The 27706-nt window shown below is 44.5% G+C and overlaps 4 protein-coding genes across 5 annotated transcripts; all 4 read right to left on the reverse strand.

Annotated features, from left to right (window-relative positions):
* Positions 1–1261: 1261 nt before the first annotated feature.
* On the reverse strand, positions 1262–5069 carry LOC143000263 (phospholipid phosphatase 1-like). The gene is made up of 6 exons (XM_076149515.1): positions 4581–5069; positions 3273–3424; positions 2893–3173; positions 2680–2737; positions 2247–2423; positions 1262–2136 (listed from the first exon to the last, which is right to left on the reverse strand). Exons 1-6 carry the CDS (start codon positions 4636–4638, stop codon positions 2011–2013), a joined length of 852 nt encoding a protein of 283 aa, XP_076005630.1. The 5' UTR covers positions 4639–5069; the 3' UTR covers positions 1262–2010.
* Positions 5070–6253: 1184 nt separating this feature from the next.
* LOC143000262 (chondroitin sulfate N-acetylgalactosaminyltransferase 1-like) lies at positions 6254–10884 on the reverse strand. The gene is made up of 10 exons (XM_076149514.1): positions 10776–10884; positions 9151–9793; positions 8911–9011; positions 8555–8733; positions 8254–8470; positions 8059–8160; positions 7621–7802; positions 7412–7506; positions 7244–7325; positions 6254–6778 (listed from the first exon to the last, which is right to left on the reverse strand). Exons 2-10 carry the CDS (start codon positions 9511–9513, stop codon positions 6519–6521), a joined length of 1581 nt encoding a protein of 526 aa, XP_076005629.1. The 5' UTR covers positions 9514–9793; positions 10776–10884; the 3' UTR covers positions 6254–6518.
* Positions 10885–11828: 944 nt separating this feature from the next.
* Positions 11829–23598, reverse strand: rnf122 (ring finger protein 122). Of its 2 annotated transcripts, none has more exons than XM_076149385.1 (6): positions 23192–23598; positions 19116–19272; positions 14495–14540; positions 14356–14397; positions 14090–14169; positions 11829–13628 (listed from the first exon to the last, which is right to left on the reverse strand). In XM_076149385.1, exons 1-6 carry the CDS (start codon positions 23214–23216, stop codon positions 13514–13516), a joined length of 465 nt encoding a protein of 154 aa, XP_076005500.1. In that variant the 5' UTR covers positions 23217–23598; the 3' UTR covers positions 11829–13513. The 2 variants fall into 2 exon arrangements, with proteins under 2 accessions (XP_076005500.1, XP_076005499.1); XM_076149384.1 differs by having other exon boundaries at positions 14090–14172.
* A 656-nt stretch (positions 23599–24254) lies between these two features.
* LOC143000159 (gamma-glutamyl hydrolase) lies at positions 24255–27671 on the reverse strand. Its single transcript, XM_076149383.1, has 9 exons — positions 27258–27671; positions 27022–27136; positions 26725–26775; positions 26495–26579; positions 26251–26389; positions 25557–25663; positions 25296–25389; positions 25055–25192; positions 24255–24627 (listed from the first exon to the last, which is right to left on the reverse strand). The coding sequence occupies exons 1-9, from the start codon at positions 27367–27369 to the stop codon at positions 24509–24511; spliced, it is 960 nt and encodes a 319-aa protein (XP_076005498.1). The 5' UTR covers positions 27370–27671; the 3' UTR covers positions 24255–24508.
* Between the last annotated feature and the right edge of the window lie 35 nt (positions 27672–27706).

Here is a 27706-nt window from a genome sequence, read left to right on the forward strand (position 1 = left end):
AATTACAATTTTGCTGTATTATGAAAGAATGTATTGGAAATCACAAACAAGTGAAATTGTAAAGGTGATATTTCTGCCATAATCACATAGGGAAAGGTTGAGCTACAGTCCTACTTGTGTTCATTGTACAATTGCAGGCTTGTTGAGAGCAAACATGCAGGTGTAACAGGATAAACAGGCTGTGTGTGTGTGTGTTATATTGTGGGATAATGAGAATTCATTGTTTAACCTTTTTAAATTCCTTTGCCTGATTTGAATTGCAAACTACTGCATTTTCTGCTGATTGTATCACAAACACCATCGGTGCCTGGTGACATGTGACACACAGTGAATGGAGCTGCTGTGCTGACCAGTTCAGCGTGACAACAATTGCTCTGTAGAACAACAGAGAACATGAATGCTCACACTTCATACATGGGGGAGGTGGAAAATGGACATAGCTGTAATGCACTGTGAGCCAGACACTGATGCCTTCCCTGTCAGAGTGCCTGGGCTCGATCAGTGGGCCCAAAACTCTTTGAGACATTGTATGTATTGGGCTATAAACCTGTGTTGAATGACAATGCATTGTATAATCTGAAAGTGCCATGAAAGTAACTCACACTCGCCACAAAAACACTCATTATGACTTTCCAGTATCCAGGCCACATTAATGTTCCTCATAAAAATCCACACCCTCTTCTGCATTGATTTCTAAATATGCATCTTGAGAAAAAGGGAAGTAAGCGAGTTGCTGATGAATGCTTGGTGTTTCCTTATTCTGCAACTCTGCACATTTGTTTGTTGTGTTCACAGAGGAGAGTTTCTTTCTATTGTAGATTTTCCCACCAGTGCTCAGCTTCACATCACGTGTTTGTACTTTTCAAAAACTGCTGCCTTCAATGAGCAATGAGCCAAACACACCAACCTCTAATGAAAAACTTCCTGCTTATTCTCCCTCAGAGTTACTCACTGACACACTTCTCATTGAGACCCAGAGCTGTCCTGACAGGCCCCCGACTGGGTGAACCAACTGCGGTGTTTTTCCAGGTTACAATAGAAGAGCTTTGTTTATATTTGCATGCTTTCCGTGGTCTATCTATACAGACCATGAGTGACCCATCCAAACCAGTTCAGGCATTCTGAGAACTTGTTTGAAGTTGTCACAAGTTTGCCTTTCTGAGGCAGTTTGTCATAGAGCCAATCCTTCCTCTGCAGTATAAAGGGAGGTGGGGGAAATGGTTTAATCCACCAGCAAGCTTTCAATAAATTTTAGACAGAATAAACACAATTACATTTAATAAAGTAGCAAAATGCAGCTCTTCTTACTTGTCCCCTTTTGCTATTACAGCTCTAAACAACATTGTGTCAAGCCTCCACATTATTTGATGGACGAAAACAAGGAGCTTCATACAAACTGTAAAAAAAAAAATTCATTTCCATCCTGACTCTCACACTCACATTTATGTACATTGCGTGACATTAGGGGTGGATTTCACAGCAGGTAGCAGCGACATTTTGACTAAGGCAAAAAGAAACCATTAATAAAATAAAATATCGTTTCTGAGTCCAGGCTGGCGTTCAGGTTTAAGGACAGTCCAGGTTTTCTTGTTCACAGGTGCCAGGCGTTCTACAAGCCTGCTTGTAGTGCACACAGACGCTCATTATACTCTGGGCCAATGGAATCTCATTCATCCACTGTGGCAACATCGGACCAAAATATACAGGTAACCACGTTTCAACAACCTCACACTGTAAATACAATACTATTTTACTTTTTAGGTAAATCCAACATGTGAAACTTTGTCACACATTAAGCAGTATAACACTAGATTTACCATCTTCTTTTTTTTTTGAATCACTTTTTTTAATCTCAGTGCAAGCGTAGTACACCTTAGTGCACTTTTATCCATCTGAAAGTTTCCTGATCAATCCCAAAAGTAACAGGTAAAACCTGAAGCTAAAACCGTTTCACTTCTCTGTGACCGCTTAAAGGAAAGTGGCCTTATACTGAGCTAAAAGGCCTCACGTTCAGCCTGTGCTGCCATAGTGGTTCCCATTTGAAGGGTTTTCCTGTAAACTGGCATGTGGAGCTTCCTCCTCCTGAAACACCACTGGTTGTACCGGCTGCTTAAAGAAATTGGACACAAAGAACACCTGCAGAAAAAAGGAAGACCAAGCAAAATCAGACCACATACAGAAGTAAATATTTCTTCTATTATCAACTGTGATGATAATAGTTTGAATGATTTAAGGATGAAACCTACAGTGACAACAGCTACGACCGCACCCTGGAGGAGGCCGGCCAGCACGTCACTCCAGTGGTGTTTGTAGTCGGACACCCGGGACAATCCCACATACAGAGACGTGGAAATCAGGAAGAATTGGATGGTTGGACGCAGAAGCCTCGCCCACTCCGATTTCAGTCTGGCTTGAATATACAGCTACAGTGAACAGAGGGAGGAAGGGAGCAGATGATGCAAACAATGTGGCTGAGGAGTCACACACACACATACTTGCACTTTACAGTTTCACATTTACAGTCTGAGCCAATATTGACATGATAGACAGTATAGAAAATATGTCAAACATATACACACTGTATAAGATAATGTGCAGGTATTTCACTAAACTGTACACACTGGAGTCAGACAAGGTCACTTATCAAACATTTACCAAAAATGTTAACTATGTACTTACTACAAGGAACAGCATGCAATACATAGAGAAGGAGGAATGGCCAGAATAGAAGGACAGCCTATGAAAGAGACAGAGACACTGGATGAAAAATCAATCAGGATGTCACATGAATCACTGAAACGGTTGGTGTTGCTACACAGGATGAAGCCTAACATCTGTAAAGTGTCTCTAACTTGGTGCTATAACATTAAGACACTACTTGAAAATCATTACCTCGCCTCATCCACCAGGAACCTGTCTCCAGTGCAGGTGAAGTTGTCTATGTAGCCTCCGGCCTTGCAGTTGATTCGGTCCCAGACTGGTTTGCACACGGCCAAGAAGTGCGGGCGCGGACGGCCGATGGAGTACTTGGCGATGTCTGTCAGAGACTGGCTGGACGCAGCTCCAAACAGGTAGCTTCCCACAGCTTTGTAGACACACGCGACATAGCCGGTCCCCAGCGAGTGGTTCCTTATGCGAGACATGTAGACGGAAAGGCACTCGCCACAGATGATCTATAAGAACAGATGGAACTGTTATTCGGGCAAACAGTGAGAGCCTAAGATGACAAACAAAGCAATCGAAGATGGAAGAAGAACACAGTCTTCACTTGCCGCAATCAGTGTGAATGGGATCATCACTCCTGCCAGCAGCTGGTAGGATATGGTGTCGTCTTTGAGGGGGTATCTGATGGACTCATCATTACAGAAGATACCCCGTTTGAATGGATTGTGTTGAGAAGTGAGGATAAAAAATGGAAGTCCAACTGGTAAACAAAACACAGGAGAGATTAGAGATGTGTTTCTGCTTAAATCTTTCCCAAACGTTTCACTTCTGTACCGCATCAAAGAGTTCCTTTTGGTTTCACCAAAACACACAGTTTGTACCAAAGCAAGACCACAGTGTTGCTGTAACTGGAGTATTGCAAAAACAAAACAAACCAAAAAGATTGCAATACAGGATGTTGTGCTATAGAGACTCATTATGAAAACATGTTCATACTTGATTCACATTCCACCTCCTCTGCGTTGCAAAGCTGAATAGTCTCTTGGCTTAATGACATAGTTACCAGTCATCAGACTTATAATTAAATGAGTCAGCTACGGAGGAATGCAGGGTCATTTACTGCAGGATGGACCTAAAGGAGGAGGAGGAACTCTGAAAATACACACGCATTCATTGTTTGTGTCATTCAAATACAACTGAATAGATTAGATCAGTATTATGTTACACATTGGCACTGGTGTCTGTGGGCTAAACGCATTATCTCAGTCACAGGCCTTTGGTTATAGGCCTGCATTAGAAACTGCTGCGGAGAAAACACACATTCTGCTGAAATGGCTTTAAATTCTGGACTGGGCTGATGAATTAGGACGCATCACATTAACGCTGTGACGCTGAAGTGTCTCAGGTTTATGTTGCCTAAAGGCTGTAAAAAACGCAGAAAATGAGTGTGTAAGTGGAAACACAGAACACGCCGTCAGCACCAAGAGGGAAAACCACAAACACAGTCTCAGCCTTTCTCATCTAATCTCTAAACTTGTGTTAAATTGATGTGACTATTTCACTATTTCACTTAGGTGCCACAGCAATTTGTTGAGCTCCACTCCAGCAGCGATCTGTGGTCTGTTTCCATTACAGTGAGCTAAATATACAGTTTGCCTGGAAGAAAAAAGACAGACAGGGTGGGACTTTGTTGCCTTATTTTCCATCTCCCAGCCTGCAGCCTTCCTATGGGGATTCATCTGATGTTTATACGCTGGGACACGCTTGATTGGACAATTTCACCCACTGTATGCGCCTAGGGGTTATAATCAAAGTAGACATGTAAAATAAACCCAGTCTAGACCATAATACTCCTTACAGACACATACTAACGGTCCCTGTAGCGGACAGAGCGGTGGGATGCATGTGATACATACCGAGGAAGAGGCAGGTAACGTCCAGCAGGATGAGCGGGATCCCGGCGGCTTGGAACATGTTGCGTCTTCTGCGGGTCTCTGTCTTCGCGTAAGATCTATGCTGTCCCCGGCTGTCTTTGTGAGAGACGAGAGAGAGACAGCCTGTCTGTCTCACTATGTGTGTGACAAATTAAAGCACACGCGGATCATCGCGCTGTCACCACAAACTAGAACTACCGGGGCGAGAATGATGAACTAATGATGAACAAATCAAACACTCCGCTATAGGCTCTACGTCTAATCTAACACCCGCACGGACGTGGACACGCTCTCACCCTTTAAACGTCACGCAAACCATCATAACACCGCCTCTTCTGCTCGCCCAGTGTACGGTGATACTGCGATACTGCGGTACTGCGTTCGATCCCCGGCTGGAGTGAAGTTAGACCGGCCGGTAAAAGTAAATGTCGCTGTCCCGTTAAGGCTGTTGCTGCCTTCAGGGACCGTCGGATTTCAATCAAGAGGAACCTGTGGGGTTGGAGTTAGTTTCCGTGATACTCGAGTTGCCAGTTGTGACCACACCACCACTTCAGTCTGATAGGAGCATTACAACACGGGTGCTTGAAAAGAATTTGAATTAGAATTGAACAATCTTTGGCTGATCTACACGAGTAAACGTGCTTAAAGGGAGGGTACACAAGAATTACTTTGTGTAATTATTTATCATCGCAACTTACAAAATGATTATGACTTGACGTGAATCATAATCCGAATATACAGCGATTGTCCGTGATGATAATATGGATAATAATATCTTAATCTTAGGGACTGCACTTGTTTACATCTTTAAAAACAATTAAAAAAAATAGCTGAAAGTACATATCATCACATAAAGTACACAATGTTAATCATCAAACCCATTTATACTAAAAAAAAAATATATAGTTTGTACTGTAACGACCCATTAATTACTGCAACAGCAACCCGATAATACAAACGCAGATAATTACACGGGTGTACCTGAAGGCAGCATATTCATACTATAGGGAAGTTGAAGCAGCGGCCTTCGGACCAATCACGTGGCTGCTTGGACGTTACGACAGCTGTCTGCCGATACCGAGCTGCCACACCCTGTGTAATCAGATTACACCATTTAAACCTGTATAAATAGTACAGAGATTATCGACTCTTCATCAATGTTCCAGACTGATTAGATAGTTATATATGTATCTAATCAGTATAAATCTATATATACATACATAAATAAATGTTTTAGTCGTGTAAACTAGCACTGACATCAGTTAATTAGGCACAACATATCTAACACATCCATCATACTGATAAACCATTGTATCCAACGCTTTGCTAATATACCTTTTTAAATGTTTGATTTTTTTTCTTGAAAGCGTTTGTGTGATTATTTAATGCATCAATCAGACATTTCCTACACACACCTAATGAAACTAGTCTTGGTGTCATTGTGAAACAGAGGCTTCTATGTTACACCACAGTCACATTATGGTCACAAAATTGGAGACAGTCTAGAAAACAGGAAACCATTGTGTGAGGTTTTAGTTGGACGCCACACACACTCGCACACTTTAAACCACTCTCTCTCACGCACACATTTTTTAGAGCCTTGCCAGATAAATCAGCTTCAGCCAATATTATTGAACCTTTATTTATCAGGAGGGAGACAGAAAATGAGGAGCATCCAAACAACAAATGCATTTTCAAATAATAATAATAATAAAAATTGTTTAATCCAATAAAGAATGTGTGTGTGATGTGCCTCCACAGAGGACTGACTGAGTCATATTTTCTTTTTCTTACAATCCCTAAATACACTGTTCTGGGACATACAATAAGTTAATACAAGTAAACATAAATTATCCTCAAAACTAGAACAAAGGAGCTGATGGAGCTAATTTCTCCTAAGGTTCCTCTGCTCCCCTGAGTCTAAGAGTTCATATGGGCCTCAATGTCTTTTTTGAAGAAGAGCTCCCCCAGGTGGCCGTGTGAGGCTTCGCTCATGGCTTTGGTCTGCATGCACATCTTGTACTTGTCCGGGGGGAGCTCATCCGCACAGTGCTTCTCATGCCACAAGTGGAAAAGCCCACGAGAAGGAGCACGGATCACCATCAGCTTACTGTGGAGGTACTTCCTGTACAGGTGCACGTCCTCCAGCCCCCAGCCTTTGATGCTGCGGTCGAAACCACCTGTCAACAACATTTATATCTACATTTAGTCATTTGGAAGATGCTTTAATCCAAAGCGACATACATAGGAGATTTGAATACAACACAAGCAAAGGTCTAGTCTGGAGAGATCAAAAGTTCTAGTAAAACAACAGGATCTAGGTGACAAGAGGCAGAGCCTGGAGGAGGTATAGATAGATAGAGGTGGTTTGTAGACATTAGGTGGTCCGGAAGGAGTTGGTTCTTAAATGTTTTGTGAAGACAGCGAGGGACTCGGCAGATCGATTTCGATTTGGTAACTCATTCCATATCAGTTGTGGGTAGAAAGACACATTTGTTGAACATTAAAGTGTGTGTGTGTGTGTGTGTGTGTGTGTGTGTGTGTGTGTGTGTGTGTGTGTGTGTGTGTGTGTGTGTGTGTGTGTGTGTGTGTGTGTGTGTGTGTGTGTGTGTATGTGTGTGTGTGTGTGCTTGCATTGGCTTTACCTATGTTGATGAAATCAGATCGATACTGGCACGTCATGCCAAAGCCAAAGTCTCTCCAGAAGCCCGATTCCTTGGTTGTGACCTGTGGACAACAAGGTCCAGACAATTAAGTCTCATCATCATCATTGTGTCATATTTGACTGTAAACGTTTATACGTTCTAACCTACCAGCAGCTCCTGACCAGAGGGAGGATGTGTCCGATTACTGTAGACCACAGACGGGTTGTACTGGCTGAAGAGCACAGGATAGTACACTTTCTTACCTACACACCAAAACAAGTCCACCCATTACAGTTACAGTCTTTCTCACAGTACAGAGTGAAGAACATGCGTGGGAGAGATCAGAGAGGAAACACTGTGCAGTTCCTCTCTCTCACCAGGCTCTGCGTTCAGGCGACAGGATGTCAGGAAGTCTGCAGTGAAGTGGATGTCGACATCGCAGAAGAAGAGCAAAACATTCTGGCTCCGCCTCCAAGCCCGGGCGCCAATCTCTAAGCCACGCCCCCTGGAAAACTCCTCATTCAGCTGGATCAGTGTGAAGCTTCTGAACCTGGTCTCCCTGATGGAGGGATGAAGATGTTGATGATGATGATGATTTACTGTGGACTTTACTTTGATGTCTTTTTTTTTTTCTGAAACACTTGAGAACTTGAACGCAGCATAACTTTCAATTGGAATTGTCTTTCAGATTAGAATATAGTGCTTAAAGAGATACAAATACTTTCCTTTACCTGACAACACAAATGTTGATACATCATTGATGAAGCCCGATCAGAGTTTTAGTGTGGGGGTCCATAACTGTCAATGTCATTTACCTGGTTGTCTGATCCAGCATGGCCTTCACCTGGTCTATCTCATCTCGACCAAAGTAGACCACAGTGAGATGAACCCTGCCGTCCTGGTGGATGCAAACTTCCCTTAGGTGCACAAACACAGAGGGAGGCGTTACTCGCTGATGAAGACGCACATTTGAAGTGGATCATCACTGTTAGAGCTTGTGTCAGTGTTACCTGAAGTTGCTGATGAAGTGTTGGAAGGCGTCGGCCCTCCTGGACAGAGGCACGATGATGTTGATGAGCATGCTGCGTGTGTCCACTCTCTCGTTTTTCACCTTCACCATGGGGCCAAAGGGGCGGAAGAACACCAGCTGTGTGAAGTCCCGAGGGCCGTCACCTTTAAACGTTAGCTCGTACGCCGTCCCTCTGTCCCTCTCTGTCCGAGTCAGCCCTGTGGCAGGAAATGGAGAAGGTCACAGAGGTCAAAGGGCTGACATGAGGTGGCCTGCACTCAGTATTTGTTCATCCCCCTCACCCTCTAGGAAGTCTGCCGGGGAGAAGGTGCGCTTCCTCCTCGTGTTGTCGTGGTGCTGGTGAGGTCCGTTGAGGACGTGCAAAGCCGTCTCCAGGGTTCCTATCAGCTCATCTCTGCGGTCCTTCCTCGCTGGTCTCTCCTCCGGGTGTTTGGTAAGTCCCGTCTCTAGCTGGTACACCCTGACCAACAAAACAAGCATCCACTCTGTAGGGTCTCTCACCTGGCGGGCCTCCGCCCCTTTGTTTACGTCTTTGTTATCTGTTAGCCTGATTCTGTTTTTACAGATTATTTTAGGCGAGCAAAGGCAAAATATTCTATTAAAAAAGAATCATCATCAATCCTTCTGTCCGACTCACCTGCGCAGAGTGAAGGTGTCAAAAGGAATCACTGCATATTCACTGGGCAGCTTTGCACCCGAGTTCACCTCAGCCTTGCTCAGCTGGGAGCGGAAGAATTCCTGCAGGAGATAATATAACGTCACTGCTACGTCAGGAGTTCTACTTCATATATGGGAACTGCCATTAAGGACGACATGGCGACCGTACATTCTTTACTCCAAATGTATATGTTTCTTTGTGTTTAATCTGTTGTCCAACCTTGAGGTCTGTCTCTGCTGGGGATTTGTGCAGACTGTCCAGGCCCAGAGGCAGAACCCCTTTGTCCTTGGCCTTTCCTAGAGACTGTTGGAGCTGCTGCGTCCTCTCCTGGAGAGCCTCCTTCAGCTGTGCTATCTGCTTGGTCAGGCTGTTGATGTAATGTCTGTGAGTGTCCTCCCTCTCCTGCAGTAAGGCCATGTATCCCTCCTTACTGGTGACCCCTCCAGACCACAGCAGGGCGTGCCGGCTGGTGCGAGAGGCTGGTTTACAGGCCAAGAAGTAGAGGAGAGACAGACAGCAGCAGAGGACCAGCAGAATGAGGCCGACGCGGGCCACCATGGCCAGCAGCCACCGTTTGAACATATTTTCTTCTGGACTCACGGCTTCTTAAAAACTCAGAGATCATCAAAACATTATTGTGCTTCTGTCACGTGGAGATGCACCCACAAATGGATAGGTGACCCATTCTGGATCTGATCCCATAACTTACAAAATATAGGTTTGAAAGTAAAGTTGGTCCTGCTTGTTCATGTGATCCATATCTAATCCTCAGTCACATCCACAAGTGTCTCAAATGTCCTTTAGATGAGGGACCCATGGGTTTGTCTCACATTGCTGCAGAAATCTTCACCACTGAAATCACCTATGATGACAAAAATATAACATTTAAAATGAGAAATTCAATTTTAGTCCACAAACATCACAAACACCTCGACACATAATCAAAGAAACAGCATTTTGTATCTCAAACAGTTACATTTGGTTGCCTGTGGTTACTGTTTGTCACCATTTGTAACCACAAGCAACCAACACAATGATCTAATGTACTGTCTGTCCAGTCACGTACAGTATTTACTACTTTATTAATCATTTCTTCTTCTGATTTGTACCCCATCAGTCAGTATTGAGACCATTCAGACCGTCAGTAGCAGCACTCTGGGGCTCCACACAGCTGTTGGTCTGCACCCTGACCTCACATTCACTCTGAATGCCACGATGCTGAAGGTGGGAAGTGACAGAAACAAGCATGTCTCTGTGCGTCTCTCCACTGTGTGTGTGCATGTGTGTGTGTACGTGTGTGTGTGTGTGTTTTTGCCATCGTCAGAGTTTATTCACAGCACAGTTGGCTCTTTATTGCTCAGGTAGAGGCTGATCTCATGAAAGACTTGCTTATGTTTCCAGGTCCACCCTGACAGAGTGTGTGTGTGTGTGTGTGTGTGTGTGTGTGTGTGTTGGTGATTTCAGATGCATGTGTGCATGTGTTCATAACATGCAGACGCTTGGAAAGTATTCCACCATTAACTGAAGTAATTTAAATCCTTTTAACCATCAGGTCTTTGTACCATGCATGCTAATGAGGCGTTAAGCGAGGATTCCTGCTCTCACACTGAATCGTACACTCGTGTTTGGAGAATTGAGCCTCACTGAAACACTTTGGCTCTGTTTGAAATCCTCGCAAAGCTTTCATCATCCCAGCGTTCCTCGCAACAAGAACATCAGATCTACGTACATGCTCACATGATGAAACTAAGCTGCAACAAACAATTGTCATCTCCCAGCATGCACTTTACCCGCTGCCACACTAATTAAGCGAAAGCAATACAAGAACAAGAAATTCTACTCACCCGCAGCTGGGACTCTCACAGGACAGTTCTGTTGGTGGAGATGTGTTGATGTTATACAAACTCTTCTCTGCTGCCTGCTGACATCTACAAACCTGAGGTGGCCTTCAGGAGCATTCGGAATGTTGTCCTCTCTCCCATCCTCTCCTCTCAGTCTCCACCTTTTCCCAGCACCTCCCTCTCTCTCTCTCTCTCTCTTTCACTCTCTCTCTCCCTCTCTCACTCTCTATTAGGGGCCAGTGTTTGCCGACATCCCTGCAAGGTTTTCAGGCCATCTGCCTTAATCGTGACTTCCCTCCCAAGTCCTCAGAGGCGCCGCTTTTACCCTTAAGTCTAATTAGAAGGCTCTGGGAGTAGGAAATGGCCTTCAGAATCTGATGCTCTGCCACCTGCAATCTTGTGGGGAGACAGCAAGGTACCAGACGGATCCCACCAGCATCTAATGAGTCACCATACAGATGGATCTTGTTTTAATTTGCTTATTGAAACTTGTAAATTTAGAATAAATACTTCTTCACAGCACAACGTGAAGTGAAGCTTTATGTTCTAAAATTTGGATCAAAAGCTGCAGGCAACAATGATTAAACAGGCAAATATCACACAAATCTGTGGCTCAAACAGCGAATCAGGTTTCAGTCGTATCTTTTAAGTATCTCACTCTTTTGTTTAGCTCTGCAGAACAGAGAATGTTCTAACCTTTCACAGTGGCTATTTTAGATCCATGGTGTTCCAAAGAAAAGACAAACCTTTACTTTAAATAGATCAAACTGATTCAGTCGACATTCAAAGCTTGAATAGATGCGGCGATGCGCCAGATTCAGACCCCCAAATCCAGATCTTCAAATGCTAATAGCAATGCAATCAAGCAAACGTTTGACTAATTGTGAAACATAAAACATTAAACTGTCGCCTAAAAACAAGACTTCAATCAGTTTCCAAATCAATAGACACGGTGTTCATCTGCTGCATATCATAATCAAACACAGAGTTCCATACACTTTTACACCTGATGATGGCGCCAGATACGTGATCATGCAAACAGACAAGCGATGCTGCGCAAAACAGACAACTGGATTTATTGTGATTTCAACATATTTACATCTGTTGTATTACAAAATGTGGAATGTGGCCAGAATCCGAGAAAACATTTCTCTTGCGGAATAGATCAGCATTTCCTTTTCTTGGCACGTGGACACAGCAGCTTCATGTGTTTGTTTGTGTGAGTGTCTGTGTGTGTGTGTGTGTGACTGGTCTGAAGTAATGTGCAGGTGCTGCTGTGTCTAGGGTAGTGTGCTTTGTGAGTTTTGTGCTCAATGTGGGCAGTGTTTCGCTTAAGTTTTCTCAATTATAAATCACATAAACCTACAACCAAGGAATGTAGAACAGAAACCCTGGCAACAACGCAACCAAATGCTGAGTTTCCAAGTGAAATGAAAAGTTGCTTCCGGGTGATTTCACAAGACGACATTGCAGATCGGCGCTTCTGCTGCTCTTCACACAAAGAAGCATCTCAGACGGACTCTAGAATAGATTTACCGGCCCTGACGACAACCAAACCCACGACAAACATCTTCAAACAAACCAAGGAATGACAAAAGTTGTGAGTTCAAAAGTGCAAATACATGAAAACCTTTCAACACGTTTCAAACAAAGAACTAAATGGTTATGGTGTGAGGTTCTTGCCATCTAGGTTACAACTGTAAGAACGATCATCTCTGAACGATAAAGCCGACAAACATGTGAGAGCGTAGAAGACGTTAGAGGCACCGACCAGGATCAAGTCTCCACTCGGAATCAGTGGGGGTGAAAGCTGCGGTTCCATGGACACACTGGTTAACAGAACTTGCTACACGTGGTCACACACAGTCGGAGGCAAAGTCAAAGTAATATCAATAATTTAGTATCTGCTGCTGATGAGTCATGACTCTGAGAAACTTCCTTTCTGTCGCTTTGATCTGGGGCGAGAATCGTTTGGATGTCATTTGTCTGCGTTCATTCTAGATTTTGGTTCCTTTCGTCAGCTCGTAGGACTCGTTTGCCTTCACATGAACCCTCTCCTTCATTACAATTTAGCCAGCTTCAGCCATTTTGATTTGCCTGCGTCTCTCTCTCTATCTCTCTCTCTCTGACAGTACGGCTGACAGGGTGCCGCCCCTTCAGCAGGAACCCTTTGATTCGTCTGCTCGCTCTCAAACCTTCCTGCTAGAAAGGTTGGAAGAGATTTAATTTGTCTGTATTCGTGTTCCACATTATGTCTGAGCAACCTCAGACAATATTTTCATTCTGACGCCCACCGGCATCATCAGACATAATTGCTCAGAGAGGATCACTGTGTCTTGCCTCCACTCTCATTTGTCTACTTTACTCTGAAGCATGCAGCTGTTTGTCCTCCTCTTCAGTGGAGCCATTAACCTCGCTGGAGGCACACAGGGATGACGTGGAGGGACAGGTGGAGAGGGGGATGTTGAAAGAAGAGTGGTGGTGCGATGTGTGGGTGGCTGAAGATAATCCCTCAGACACCACAAGGTGTCGTGTCGCCTTCTCATGGAAGGTTGCTAGGCAACAGCATCCTTCAGAGTCTTCCTGCGGGTGGTAACTAGGTTACCCCAACTCACTATCATCTGTTGGCGCTTTGCTGTATTCTCAGACCAAAACTGTGTCCTCTTCCTCCTGGTTGCTAACTTGAACCAGTCGGGTTTGGCCAGGCAGCATCCCGCCCGGCCTGGCAGGGGGTTGCTAGGTTACACCAGTTCATCCAGTAGAGTCCCTATGCTGTGATGCTGCTCAGACGGACCACTTATGGGTTTGTTGCACATGGGGCAGACGCAGCGAACCTCCAGCCACTTCACCAAACACCTGTTCAAGCAGACGCAGAGAGGTTAGAGGAATCAAAGGGATCACACTCAGACACACACTCACTCCCAAAGCACCCACACAGTCACCCCACCCCACACAGCTGTCACCAGAGAGAAACTGCTCCTATATTAATCTGGACATTTAGCATCACAGAGTCTCGATTTGACAATTAAACATTCTAATTGACAGTCTGGACCTCGTTTCTCCAACATTTGACTGAAGCGACAAATATCAAAGTAGTATAACTGTGATCTATGACATAATAACACAAATATGCCCATACAGGTTGGTCTCTTTGGGCTCTGTGCTATAACTTTACATATAATCCTATAAAGACTTTAAAGGGTTAAAATGAACGTTGCACACATGAAGCTGCAGTCAGACGAACCTCAACCTGTAAGAGTCACATTATTGATCTGGTAAACAGACTGAAGGAGTGAAAACAGAAGGAGCGCACTCACTTCCTATGGAACGCGTGTTGGCATGGCAACACTCCCAGCTCATCTTTCACTTTGAAGTCCTCCAGACAGACCGCACACGTCTGCTGTGTGTGTGTGAGACAGACAGGACAGCGTGAGAGACAGGTGACAGGCAGGGGGGCATCAGATAAACACGTCATACATTATTTGTTTAACGTGGCTGCAGCAGGAACAGGAAGCAGAATGTTGATCCTATAGATAATATGGACAGAAAATGGAACAAATGTGCAGTTAAATCCTTCTCTTACCCCGTAAAGATTCAACTTCTTTGGATCCCCTTTTAGAATGACCTGTAAGAGAAACATCAAACATGTCTGATCAATGTTTCTGATCAATGTGAGAGCTTAAAATGTGCAAAACAAACCAAACTATTCCGTCCTTGCTCACCTCTCTGTATCCAAAGCGCTCACTCTGGGCTTGGTGCCGCAGTTTGCTGTGGATGAACACACACAAACACACACACATATTTTACTGGAAGTTCTACATTCAGTCCCATCTGTTTAGCTCATCTGTAAACCAGCCCACAGATCGTGACCTTTAGTATTGTGAGGTCCAATCTGTCCGCCAGACCTGTTAAGGAATACGACGTTAAAGTTTTGCCACTCAAACTCGCAGAACTGTTCCAACTTTTGAACTATTCAAATATTAAACCCATAAATTTGAGAAATCCGAAAATAACCCAAAAAGAACGCAGAGCCTCTTTCACCGACCACAATTATGTGCTTCACTCATTATTCAGCAAAATGGCAGACAGACCCTGATCATAATGACGTCACACAATTTCACCAGAGACATCCAGCAGAAAGTTAACGGTGATGAGCTGAAGACATTTCTGACACAATTGTGACAAACACTGCTTGTTAACACCGTCACCTAACAGGAAAAGGGGATTAAATCTGATGGGGGCCTGTCTGTGTGTGAGATACAGCATGTGTGTGTGTGTGTGTGTGTGTGTATAAACACTCTGAACTGAATGCAACAACGGGTAATTGGACTGGAGATTTCTCATGAATAAATGATGGAACTGTGTGACTGTGCGTCATTGTCGGTCATGGGGTGATAATTTTAAGCCACATGTGCACAAATACACACATTTATCACAAAACGCACCTTATCTTATTGTGCTTCTATAGGCAGACACACACACATACACAGTAACTTCATTTGAATGCACAAGCACACACACAGCTCCGTCTAATGAGCATGTTGTTACCTCTCTGGATCCCTGCACCACCCAACAACACAACAATGGCCCGCAGATCCTAATCTTTGTCTGTTGGTGGGTTATTTTCAGACCCCTGCTCCTGCTTACATGACTAAACATAGACTAGACTCTAAAGGCAAATCACAGTCTGTCACAAAATGCAGCAGCGGGAGCATCGGAGCTGAAAGCCGAGTGTCATTTCTGAAGCTGAGGAGAATCACGTGGCACTGAGTCACTGCTTAAAGTGGGGAAATGACAGTAAGCTTTGTTTCTGTCATTTGGTTTATTGTTTGCTGCAGACGGTCTCCCGTGTGGAACAATGTAAGGATACACGTTTAGCATGTGTGTAAGGTTCCACACGCACTGCAGGAGCATGTGAAGTGGGTGAAAGGTGCCATGATGCTATGAGATTCTGTTTGTTGATTGAATTCAGCTATTGTAACAAATCCTAACATAGCTGCTAGTAACTGGACAGACAAACAATGCAGCTGAACACATTTAGATGATGGCAATGATTTCCCCACACGCACACACAGTTTTTAAATGACAAAACGCTCTCCGGTTAAACTGCCGACATCACTCCAGTAACAGAAGCGGCTCGTCTCCCTCCTGACAGAATTACATTTTCACAGACTGGAGCGAGTGTAATCGATGTCTCTATCCTGATAAGCGTCTCCGCTCTGTTGCCAAGTCTGACATATTAAAGATGATCCCCAGCTTGTCCTTATCGCTTTCTATAGCATTGGGGAATAAACTGTCACTGCGCTCTCTGCAGCTCTTTCTCTTCCGTCTGATCCTGTCCAGCGTCCGTGATAGAATCTATATGATCATTCACACGCTTTCATGGAGCTGTGAATCATATATGACAACGCCAGTATGAACACTAACAGTACGAAGCATTAGAGCCGGTATGAACGTCTCTGGAACGTCTCTGCTCTCACTCAGCTCCTCTCATCTTACATGATATGAGCTCATTTCTCCAAAACCTCCATTCTCCAGTGACACTGAAAAACACTCCTGATGAACACTGACTGTTCAGCCTCTCGTCATCTCTTTCCATAGACACGAGTGGTAAGCAGAAGGAAGGAAGGAAAGAAAGTTCTAGCCCTGAACCTTTATAAGATCACATTTACACTAGTTTGAGTGGAACGGTTTCGTAACAGGATATGGAAGATTTTTCTCATTTATCCAAATTTCCCTCAATGGAAAAAAAAAAAAAACCCCACTAAAGCCTGTTTGTCTCCTCTGCTGGTTTCACTCATTTTGTTTTTGAAGGAACGATTACAAGTCTGATCCTATTTTGCCTCCTACGGATTTGTAAAAGGCGATCTTAAACAAATCAAGGTGGTGTTTGATTTGGTTCCTTAGTACTAGACAAGCTACTTGAAGCCAATACAGCAGCCAGTGAGAGCCAGGCTCATTGTTATGGAAATCTGTGCTACCAGGCACCGGCACCAGCACAAGCACTGTGTGTACGGGGGGAAAGGGCTGTTGGCAGACGCAGTACGAGCTCTGATCAGTGTCCTCCTAGTTTGTAATGGATCTACAAAAACAGATTATGACTGAACAGACTTTGTTTTCAGGTGAAGATGGCCTCAGTCAAACTTCACTTTGCCCAATTAGATAGAAAGAGGAGATGCAGGTTTGTTTACTCTGCATTGGATCGGATCTCCACTCATTTCTGGACAGATTTATGGCGACACAGCCTGATATCCGAGTCCAGCCTGACATCGAGTGATTTAACGTAATTTGCAAAGGCTTCTAGGCCGCCTCGTCAAACCTATATCACATATCAAAGTGTGTATTGATAAGATTTATAAAGCACGCCCACATCTTCCATCCTGATCCATAGTGAGTCAACTTCCTGTTCCTTCCCAAGTGGTCTCCATTATCTGCCACTGTGACAAAATGTCCCCCTGAGCTCATCTGTCCCTTAAAGTGCATCCAGACAGACACACAGACAGACAGAGGTTTATTTCTGGCATGTACTTTTTAAATACATATCCAAACAAACACGGAGAGCCAATCTGAGGGGAACGACACGGTGACCTGCCCCCAACATAGAGGGACACTGATCACTCAGCATTCGTCTGATGAATCACAGCGCTGCCTCAATGTATTCACAATCACACTCCTCCTACCCAAGACTATCTTCAGCATTTAAATGGGGCCGAAGGAAATGAGTCATTGTTATGATTCATAGCCAAGCGCCTCATGAGAGACGGGAAAGGATTCAAGCTTCTCTGAGGCCCGTAGTGGTCAATGAGTCCAAAAGACACAAAACAGTCTGATTACAAAGTGTCCAACGTCACCAAACACATGACAGGAGTGAAGTAGATCCTGCTGTCATGGAGACAGGGAGGGCAAAGGTGAGGACTCAACTGCAGGCCACCAAACGTAAAGTAAAAGCAGGAATTAATAGAGAATACAATTGTCCAGGGAGGTAACGCAAAATATAAGCAATCAGATACGAACGGCGGGGCATAGATGGTTTAAAACTAAAAGAAAATGTCTAAACAAATAATCCAAAAGGTAAAAAAAAACAAAAGTACTCACAAAACACTGGAGAAACATCAAGAACCAACGTGGAGAAGAGGAACACAACAGAGGAGCATCAGGAATCCATTAAGGGAACAAGGAGCAAAAATGAGAAACCAGGGAGACACAGGGAAGAAGGAACATGACAGGAAGTCCAGGAAACATGGAAATAAGAGCCAAGGGGACGACAAGGCAACAAGGGAACACAGGAACATGACGACCTAACATGAGGAGGAGAGCGCCCAAACACAAGGAGTATAAATAGACTTTGAATGAGGAGGGAGTGAGGACCAGGAGGTGAAGGGAACTTGGAACAAAGGAGAGCTAATCAGACGCAGGTGAAACCAATGAGCCAACAGAAGGGGCAGGAAGTAAAAGTTAAGGAAACAAGAACAGGAGATAATACAAAATAAAACAGGAAATGAATACCAAAGTGCAGGATCATGCCACCTACAGAGGTTTTGGTTGCCATAGCAATGTTCTGTCAAATGAAATGTAAGGATTTATCATGAAGGAACATGATTGGTAATAACTTGACAAGCTGAATATATATTTTGATGTTCAGTTGAGTAATAATAAACTGTCCCCTCACAGGAAGAGGGTTCTGGTTTGCGTTTGTGCGTTTGTGTGTGTGTGTGTGTGTGTGTGTGTGTGGTGTGACTGACTTTGTCTCTGTATGTTGTGATTGAAACGCTTCTGTTACACAAATAAGAGCAAACCACACCATCAAATATCCGTTCCAGACTTCCAGACACTTAAATCCCACCAATAAAAGCTCCTGATGTTTGTATTTTAGGCTTTTAGGAGACATGAGGTATCCAAAAATCCTGCCTGCAAGATTGGCCATGTGTGTGTGTGTGTGTGTGTGTGTGTGTGTGTGTGTGTGTGTGCTCTCAGCAGGCAGTGCTATTGTGAGCAGTGTTTCTCAGCAGCTTCCCTCGGGCGCTGACGTGACGATGCCTGTCCTCACACATTGTGGCAGGCTACTTCCTGTTGCCTCATATCCTGACCTTCACACACGAACGTCCCCTCAGCTCATCAGGGAGTTCACAGTCAACAGAAGGAGAGGTCACCTTCTTCCTCTTTTCCCCTGGCCTCTTCCCTGTCTCACTGTGGTTCTCCTCCCCACACACACACACACACTTTAACACACACACACTTAAATACATGTTATGTGTCTATGTCCCCGTTGTCTGAACAGAGCATCATATAATGGCAACAATCAGAAACACTCACACCCCTTCAGTTACCCAGTTTGCACCTCACCTGATGAAGTAACAGCAGAAGATGAGGCTCAGGATGAAGACGAAGATGCCCGTGCCGAAGATGACCATGTAAATGTTGAGGGGCAGGTCCTGGAAGGTGATGGGAGGCATGGTGCACGACTTGTTGGAGTAAACCAGGCCCAGACCACAGAAGCACCCTGCGTCGAGACAGAGGGAACCCTTAGAACACACTCACTGCGAGGACCCATTAGGAGGATATGAGAGCATAGCCAGAAGAGGAAGGCCAGGAAAAGCACAAAAGAGATCCGACAATCCACAATACAGAGGCTGAATCTGTCCCTGACACACGACCGAATGCAAAACTTGGACACGTGTTTTGAGGGGGAAAAGACTCCAGTGTTCAGCTGGGGGGTCGAGTCCGCAGCTGCGTCGGACACTGGAGCTTCACAAACACAAATGCAATGCAAAGGATGAGGAAGGAGGCAGACAAAGACATGTCAGAGCGACACCAATGTATGAGTAACATGACTGTGAGCTTCCACATCCTCATCTCTTTGTTTACTAACAGGATATTCTAGTTTAAACCCCATTTATATGGATGAAGGAGAAAGAAACACTCACAGATGAAGAAAGCTGTCGAATTTGCTTAACAAACAATGATGAAGGCGCTGAAAAAATCCGTTTCATCCGGAGACAAAATCTGAAATTTCTCAGAGATCTCAAAGCCCATTTTACTTTGTGTTTACTGTATGAAACATGCACAGAGCCGGAGCATGGAGGAGTGGAGTGCACTCTGGCTGACTGAAACAGATGGTTTCCCTATCAAAGCTGCACAACCCCCCCAGTCCTCTTTGTCTCTTCATTCTTGCCTTTGTGCGTTTGTTTTATCGCGAAATAGATAATCTGTGTAGCGTCGCCGTCTGCAGTCAAGGTCACAGCCAGGGAGGTGGGGGAGGGTCAGAAACCAACATGCCGTCAAAATAATACAGGCTGTGTTTACGCTTTAGGCTGCTGTTAAAAGAATGTGACGAGGTGTGTGTGCCTGTGTGTTTGTGTGTGTGTGCGTTTGTTTTGGGAACATTCAAATTACTCGTGAATTCTCAGATTACTGACATCAAACATGCGATAGCGGCAGTTTGAACAGCAATAGGATGGAGGGAAAAGGAGGCACGCAAGACAGCAGACAGGCGTTTGTGTGTGTGTGTGTGTGTGTGGGTGTGTGGGTGACGTGAGGTCAGTGTCTGCCTGTGAGCGGAGGCATTGTGAGAGAGCTGGGTCACACTGACCCAATAAGAACCGCAGCTATAGAAGGACCTGGATTCACCACAGTGTCCCAATATGAACTTATCTAGATTAAGAAGGGGAACAGGCAGATTTTGATCACACACACACACACACACACACACACACACACACACACACACACACACACACACACACACACACACACACACACACACACACACACACACACACACACACACACACACACACCGCAGAAAATGGTTCCAGGGATCATAACAACTTAATTCAGACAGCCTCACTCACAGCCTCCCCTCGGTCAGAGAAACACACACAGAGCTATTTAAATGACAGCGCTCAGACCTTTACAGATTCATCTCACAGTGATGAATATTGTACACTTGGGTCATATTTTCTTATTGATTCCTGTGATTCTAGTAACTCTCTGCTGCAAAAGTAACCCGCTGACATTTCTATTTGACATTTGACCACCTCCGAGTGGAAACAGCTCTATGAGAGGATCAATACTTTCCCGCCTCACCATTCTTTGTGAATGTAAAGTGATCCGTGTTCAATTCCACCACAAAACGACTTCACTCCCCAAGAAGCGATCGATGGCCGGACACATGGACGTCCAGCTAAACCTCCAACAACAACACTGTCAATGGGAGTGTAAAGTCAAAGATAAACATACCGGCAGGGATATGCAAACGAGCAGGCATATCACTGTGTACATACCACGCAGACGGTTCTGACAATGATATTTGAACAGAAACACAAGCCTCATTTTCTCCATTATCATTTTCATTCTCCGCAAATAGCTCACGACTCAGATCCCAGATCATGGGGGCAGCATGCGTCACACTCATGTCTGCATATTCATGCCAGTGCACAGCTGATGGCACAGATCACCTGTGACGCTGATGCAGACTCTGACTCCCAATCTGGGTCATATGCATGAAAGCCTTTGTGTGTGTGTGGGTGTGTGTGTGTGTGTTTATCTCTGCTCATGTTAAGGACGGTCCCTCACATCCGCTCCCTCCCGTCCCCGAATGCATAGAAAGCATTCATACTATACAACCCTATATGTTGTATTTTGCCTTTTGTGGAGCCCCTGTGCGACCACTGACCTATATTGGCACGCTCAGGAGGCGCCCCGTTGCCATGGCACCAACACTAGCAGATGCAGAAACGGATGAAAGTTTTGTGCAAAGACCCCTGAATAAGTTATTGAGAGTTAATTTGAGTCAGCCGGGGCGTAATGTTGTTATCCTACGAGCAGGAGAATCCCTCGCAGCTATAAAAGGCTGTGACTGCAGCAGCTCATCTGACGGCTCCCATCAGATGCCTGGTGGGGTTTTGTCCTATATTTCACACAAAGACGACGCAGCTGCTCGCACTACAGGCGGAGCATCCCATCAAATATTCAGCGGTTCACATGAGGGAAACACTCAAGCCAGCGCTGACGGCTGTTTTTCACAAAGAAAGTAGGTTGAGCTCATAACACCTCCTCGTATGCACAAAGCGTTGCATGTGTCAGGCAGAGAACACGGCAACACACAGACGGATCATAGATATACGGACAAATAGAGCCGAAACTGAGGCAAGCTGACTCTGCATTTGCTTTTTAAGTAGAATGTTGCTCCTTGATACTATGTGTGGGTCTTTAGTGTGTATGTACGCGTGTGTGTGTGTACTATTTCCCCTATGAATAGCCGGGGAGTTGTGTTCGAACAAAGGGAGCGATTGTTCTTGTCTGAGCACCACCAACAGTCCACTGAGGAGACGGAGGCTGCTGCACTCATACAGGCCAGTCAGAGGAGAGGCCACTAATCCATCATCCTCCCCAGGTTTCACCCTGACACTGACACACTGACACACACACAGACACATTGCAATGAAAGGGATTTGTTTTGTGTACAGTGACACTAACAGCAGTTCAATCAGCATGGCGCAGACGTCGTTCATCCGTTTGCCTTTTGGAGATAATTGGTTATGGCCCAGTGTGTGCGTGAACAACTTCCAAGGATATAGAGCGTCTGAACTAGAGCAGCTAGGCATGCAGAATGTAGAGCAGACTGAACGGAGCTGTGCCCAACCAGAATGCGACTAAGTTCTAATCTATCAATTAGTCTGCTTAGTAAATCAATCAATTCGTAAACACACTGACCCGCTAAAGAGGAAAGAGTAGACTTTAGTTTACAATGCTCACCATTTGATGACGCTAAAGATACAATGATAGTTCCTTTCTCTTTAAATATCTACAAAGTACATTTAGGTGCAGAACGTTTGGAACTACATATTTAATGATGGAATCACACAGATAAACACATTCAGCACAGCGGAATTAAGTTTGTGCTGAGCCACACACACACACACACACACACACACACACACACACACACACACACACACACACACACACACACACACATGAACTGGGCCTTCAACCTTTCATGTACTGAATCAGAGGTCCTCAAAGTTTTGCAACAGAGCAAACTAAACCACTCGTATCAAAGAACAGCACATAGTGTACAAATGTAACAAGTGAGGCAATGTCCAACTAAATAACATGTCGTTCTTAAGGTCAATAATCAATCTTTACAGTATTTCTTTAGTCGAGTTAGGAAATTGGCACAGTTAAAGTCCAAATTGTTTTGATTCTCTGCAGAAATTTCGTCAGTCATCTTGAGGACCACCAGGGGGAGCCTTATGTACCACCAGTGGTCCTCGTACCACAGCTTGAGAGCCTTCAACTTTTAGGACCTTTAGTATTAGCTGCAGCAAACGCTCTTTCTCAGCATCGCTGTTGTATAAACAGGCTGTTGCTCGCATGCAGGAGGCCTGACAGGCGGAATAGAAACGGGCTCTCACCGTTACACCACTGAAACGGGTGCATCAATGCGCCACAGGGGGTCCTCACCGCCGGGATCCGAATCCTGTTTACCAACACGCCGCGGCGGTCTGCACGGAGGGACGGAAGGACGGGAGGACGGACGGACGGACGCAGGGACGATGACCGCAGGCAGGAAAGTGCACAAGTAAAGCCAGTGACGTTTAGCTGTCAGCGTGAGGCTGCGGGAGGCAATAACAACAACAACAAAAACAAAAACAATACAATAAAACAAAAAAGGTCGAGAGCTGAAGCCGCGTCACGCCAGCAGGATCATCCTTAGAGAAGCGGCGGTGTGTATGCGTGTGTGTCTGTGTGTGTCTCCCTCCGCCTCCTCGCTCAGTTAGACGGAATAGCAGTGACCCAGCAGCAGCATCTGTGCAAAGACGAGAAGTGGAGCAGTGGCTGGATCTGACTGGCCCCGCCCCCCCGCACCGTGACTGACAGCCGGGAGAGCCAATCAGTTCAGAGCCCCGCTGCGATGACGGACTGCATGTATTTCTGCTGCTGTTTATTTATGCACATGAGGGATGATTGTTCAAGTGACAAAACGACCCCACCCCCCACAGACACACACACACAAGCACGGCCTGTAAAGTAAGACAGTCGTGATTTTGATCATCATCAAGGTAAACAAAGAAAATAGTGCTTTTTACACCCAAAGAGTAGAGTGACATTCCTTACTTTTGTCTCTCAGTTATCTCATGACAAACTACAACAAAACAATTATAACAAAACCACGCGGGATATCAATAAACAAAGATTTAAGTTTTGTCCAGTTTGGTTCAGATGTTTTACACACAAGCATTTTGATTGTATGACAAATGACTAAGAACACCGTCTCTTTGGCAGAGGTACTGAAACGCATCATATCTGTCAATCAATTTCCACAACAACAAAACCAGAACTGTGTCAGTTCAGGCAGCATAGAGACGTCGTTCAGGCATTTGCCATTTGAAGTGAATAGGTCACAGATGAGACTATCAGTGAGAAACTCCATATATATGTTCAACATAAAGCACAACAAACCACCAGAGAGAGAAGTACAACAAACTACATTTATTCATATTAAATAATAATATCAATACCATGTACAGTAACAGTGTATGCAAGTGTAATACAATACAGAAACTGGAGCAGAAACAGCTTCTCAGTGTTGACACAACGTCACAAATATGCTCTCTGAGTAATCACACACATGGTTAAGATCAACCGTTGTTCGAGGCCTTTGTTAAAAACAACAGATGTGCTTCTCTGAGCTCAGACTGCAGCTTCATGCAAAGAGCGTCTGGAAGAACTCAGAAAAAATAGATCTGCTCATATCCTGTGAAGTTTCCAGCGTACATTGGCGTGTAGTTGTAAATCAGCGCTGAGGCCTCTTTCTCAGGATTGTCAAAGTGATGTAAACTTTTCCTTCCTAAACAAAGCAGAGGAGGAGCATAGATGAGGACAAAAGAAGCAAACTGAATAGAATTGTTTGGTTGGAATGGTTGATAAGTTCTGAGCCTGAACATGGAAACATCTAACTTGACACGCTTTCCTAAGCTGTCCAAAGCAATTCTCCACAGCTGATGTCACATCATCAACTGAGGTAAAACAGATTCCTGCTAAAAACCATATTCATGTTTAGGTGTGAATCTGCAAATCAGGTGTGTAAAGAAGCAGCCAACAAGCACATTACTTCCTTATGTGTCAAGCTCAGAACTTGTCAATCGACTCTTGACTCATGTTGCCATGGGGAAAACCGGTCAAACAGCAAAGACTCTATTATTTTGAGGATGTTTGGTCTATAATTAGACTGAATAATAATAATAACATCCTCATGTGTTTATTGACCAGTTTACCTTCATTGCCAAAGAAATCAGCCAGCAGTGAAGACACTTGGACAGCGTGTCGGGAGTGAGGGAAGTGAAGTTTGCTGTCCCACTGAAAGCGATTCACCTCTGGGTGCCACTGGACTCCGTAGAAGGGGTATGTCCTGCCTGCCTCGGAGGAAATACAGTACATGTGCAACTCTGTTAGCAGATATTCAGTTTTAAAAAGAATTTCTCCCTGAAAACAAGTTCATTCAAATCTCTTTGTAACCTTCAATGGTTGAGACGAAATGTACTCCATTCTCAGCAATGTTTGTAGACAGGATGGTGTAGAAACTCTTCAGATACTCATTTTGCAGGAACGTCTATAAGGAAATTTTAGGATTTATCAATATTAGAGCCCTGATGCATACACATATATGTCTCCGCTGTTTGTTTCAGTGAAGCCCTGTTTAGTTTTCGTCTATTGTCTAAAGCACAACAGGAGGAAACCTCTGCAGGGGAAGTGAAACACAGTGATACAGGGACTTACCTCCACTTGGACCCCATAGTGGTGAAAATTGCCTGTAAGTGGTTCTTGGGTCAAAGCAGTCATGACCTCAGATGGGAAACCCCCGAACATCCGACTAGAAACAGCTCCTGTGGGAAGAGAAGTCTGATCATGCAAACCATATTTTGACACAGACACATATGAGTATCACTATCAGACACACACACGTGACAGTCTAGTGACTGAATGCAAAAGTCTCCATTTCCTGGATTCACTGAATGAGCTTTAAGGGAGATCAACCTACTCCAGACTCTCTCATGATGGTCTAACTGAGTTAAAGCACGGTGAGTAAAATCTGTACTTTCAGTGTGCAGACGCCTCCAAATCAATCAGAACAATGAACATTGGAAAGTTTCACTATCCAAGATGTTTGGATCATAACAGTTTTAGATGACGATGCTACCATTGAAGATTGAACAGATGTATATGATTAATGATTGAAGGTTTCCGCGTAGAAATGATGTTGGTGGGACTCGCTTGCTTTTTTATGACTTGCTTCTACTGTCACCAAGTGGTAAAATGTAGCACATGCATTTAACAGAAGAAAATCCCAGAAGGAACGGAAATGAATATGTGAATCCACTTTGATTGACTGATCAAATGTTAAGTGACACTGTGAGATATAAGAAAACACGGTAGATATCAACACAAAGACAGTGAGGCATGAAGCTGTTACCTGCAGTGAGGTTCAGGGGCATTGCGATGTTCTGTGCCGGGGTGCTGGTCAGCAGATTCTGACCAGCTACCATCACAGTCAGGAGCTGCATGCCCATGCACGTGCCCCAGATAGGGAAGTAGTCGCCCCCTTCATTGGCCTGAAACACACACACGGAAAGAAAGAAGGTGTTTGTGATAAGAGGAATGTACTTGCAATAGAAAGAAAAGAAACCTAAACATGAATCACATTGTGCTGTACTGACCTTTAAGGCCAGTCTGTAGAAGATGTTCGCCACCCTAGCAAAGTCTGATGTCTCCAAATCCACCGCGCCACCGATGAGGAGGAGGCTGAACAAACACAAACACCGCACAGAGAGGACAGAATACATTTAAAATCGAACTTGGTTGGCATGTAAACTATTACATTTACAGGTTGTGCGTCATGTATTGTGCGTCACATTGTTTTGTGTGACGTTACAGTTGCAGAGCTCACCCATTTATGGATCTGAAGATGTTTGCATACTCAGCATTTGTAAGAGTCAGCCTGAGAGAAAACAACCAAACAAATAAACAACAATAATACATGTTGACACAATGTTCTTAAAACTTCCTGTAACTCTTAAAAAAAAGGTACAAAAACTCAACTTCCTCCACAAAATGAACAGAATGGATTTGTAAAAAGAGGATATATTGAAATGGTGTTTTCCTTTGAAGACTAAAAGTGTGTTAATCAGCTTGTGCAGTGTGTGAAACCTTCAGTCTCTGTGCATCTTCATCACATCCAACCTACCGCACAGGCATCACTCTGCTCCCTCCAGACTCGATGTACTTCACATAGGAAGCAGGTATGTAGGTCGATCCAAATGGTTTCATGGGTTTATCTGAAATTATCTGAGTCAGAATTCCTACAGAACAAAACAAAAAACAACAAGTTCACCATCTGGTTTTAGAAGCAGAAGACATTTTCCCTTCATGTTCATCTTCTTGAATGGAACCAAATGTGGCCTAATGAGCATTTGGATTTACCGATGATTGGTCGCTCGTTCACAGCTTCTCCTCTGGCTTTAGTCGGTGACGCGTCGCTCCAACAACAACAACAGACAACAACCAACAAACACAAAAATGCAGCAGATCCCATGTTGATCGTGTTTTCTGTTCAATCCCCGGCGAGTAATGAAGCTCTCGCGTTAGTGTGACGGACGGGTTTATATATGCGGAGAAACTTGCAGGACAGGGAAGTGAGGAAAGCCCAGATTGACATGAGGTGATCGTGGTCTATCCATACGCATGACGGATCCACAAATCCGCTGATTTCCGGTGACTTGCGCGGACTTTTGGTCAAATCTTCCACCGTTTGCATCATAGTCTCAAGGGTCCTTTGTGGTTTGAGCGTTTGTAATTCTGAAGGGAAATGCAGTCAGATGGGTTCACAGCAGCCAAACCGGTTCGTCCAGCAGAGGAAGGAGCCTCTGACA

The sequence above is a fragment of the Genypterus blacodes genome, unplaced genomic scaffold (assembly GCF_046128005.1).
Source record: "Genypterus blacodes isolate CSIRO-AG114 ecotype Tasmania unplaced genomic scaffold, CSIRO-AGI_Gbla_v1 ptg000045l_1, whole genome shotgun sequence".
Lineage (NCBI taxonomy): Eukaryota > Metazoa > Chordata > Actinopteri > Ophidiiformes > Ophidiidae > Genypterus > Genypterus blacodes.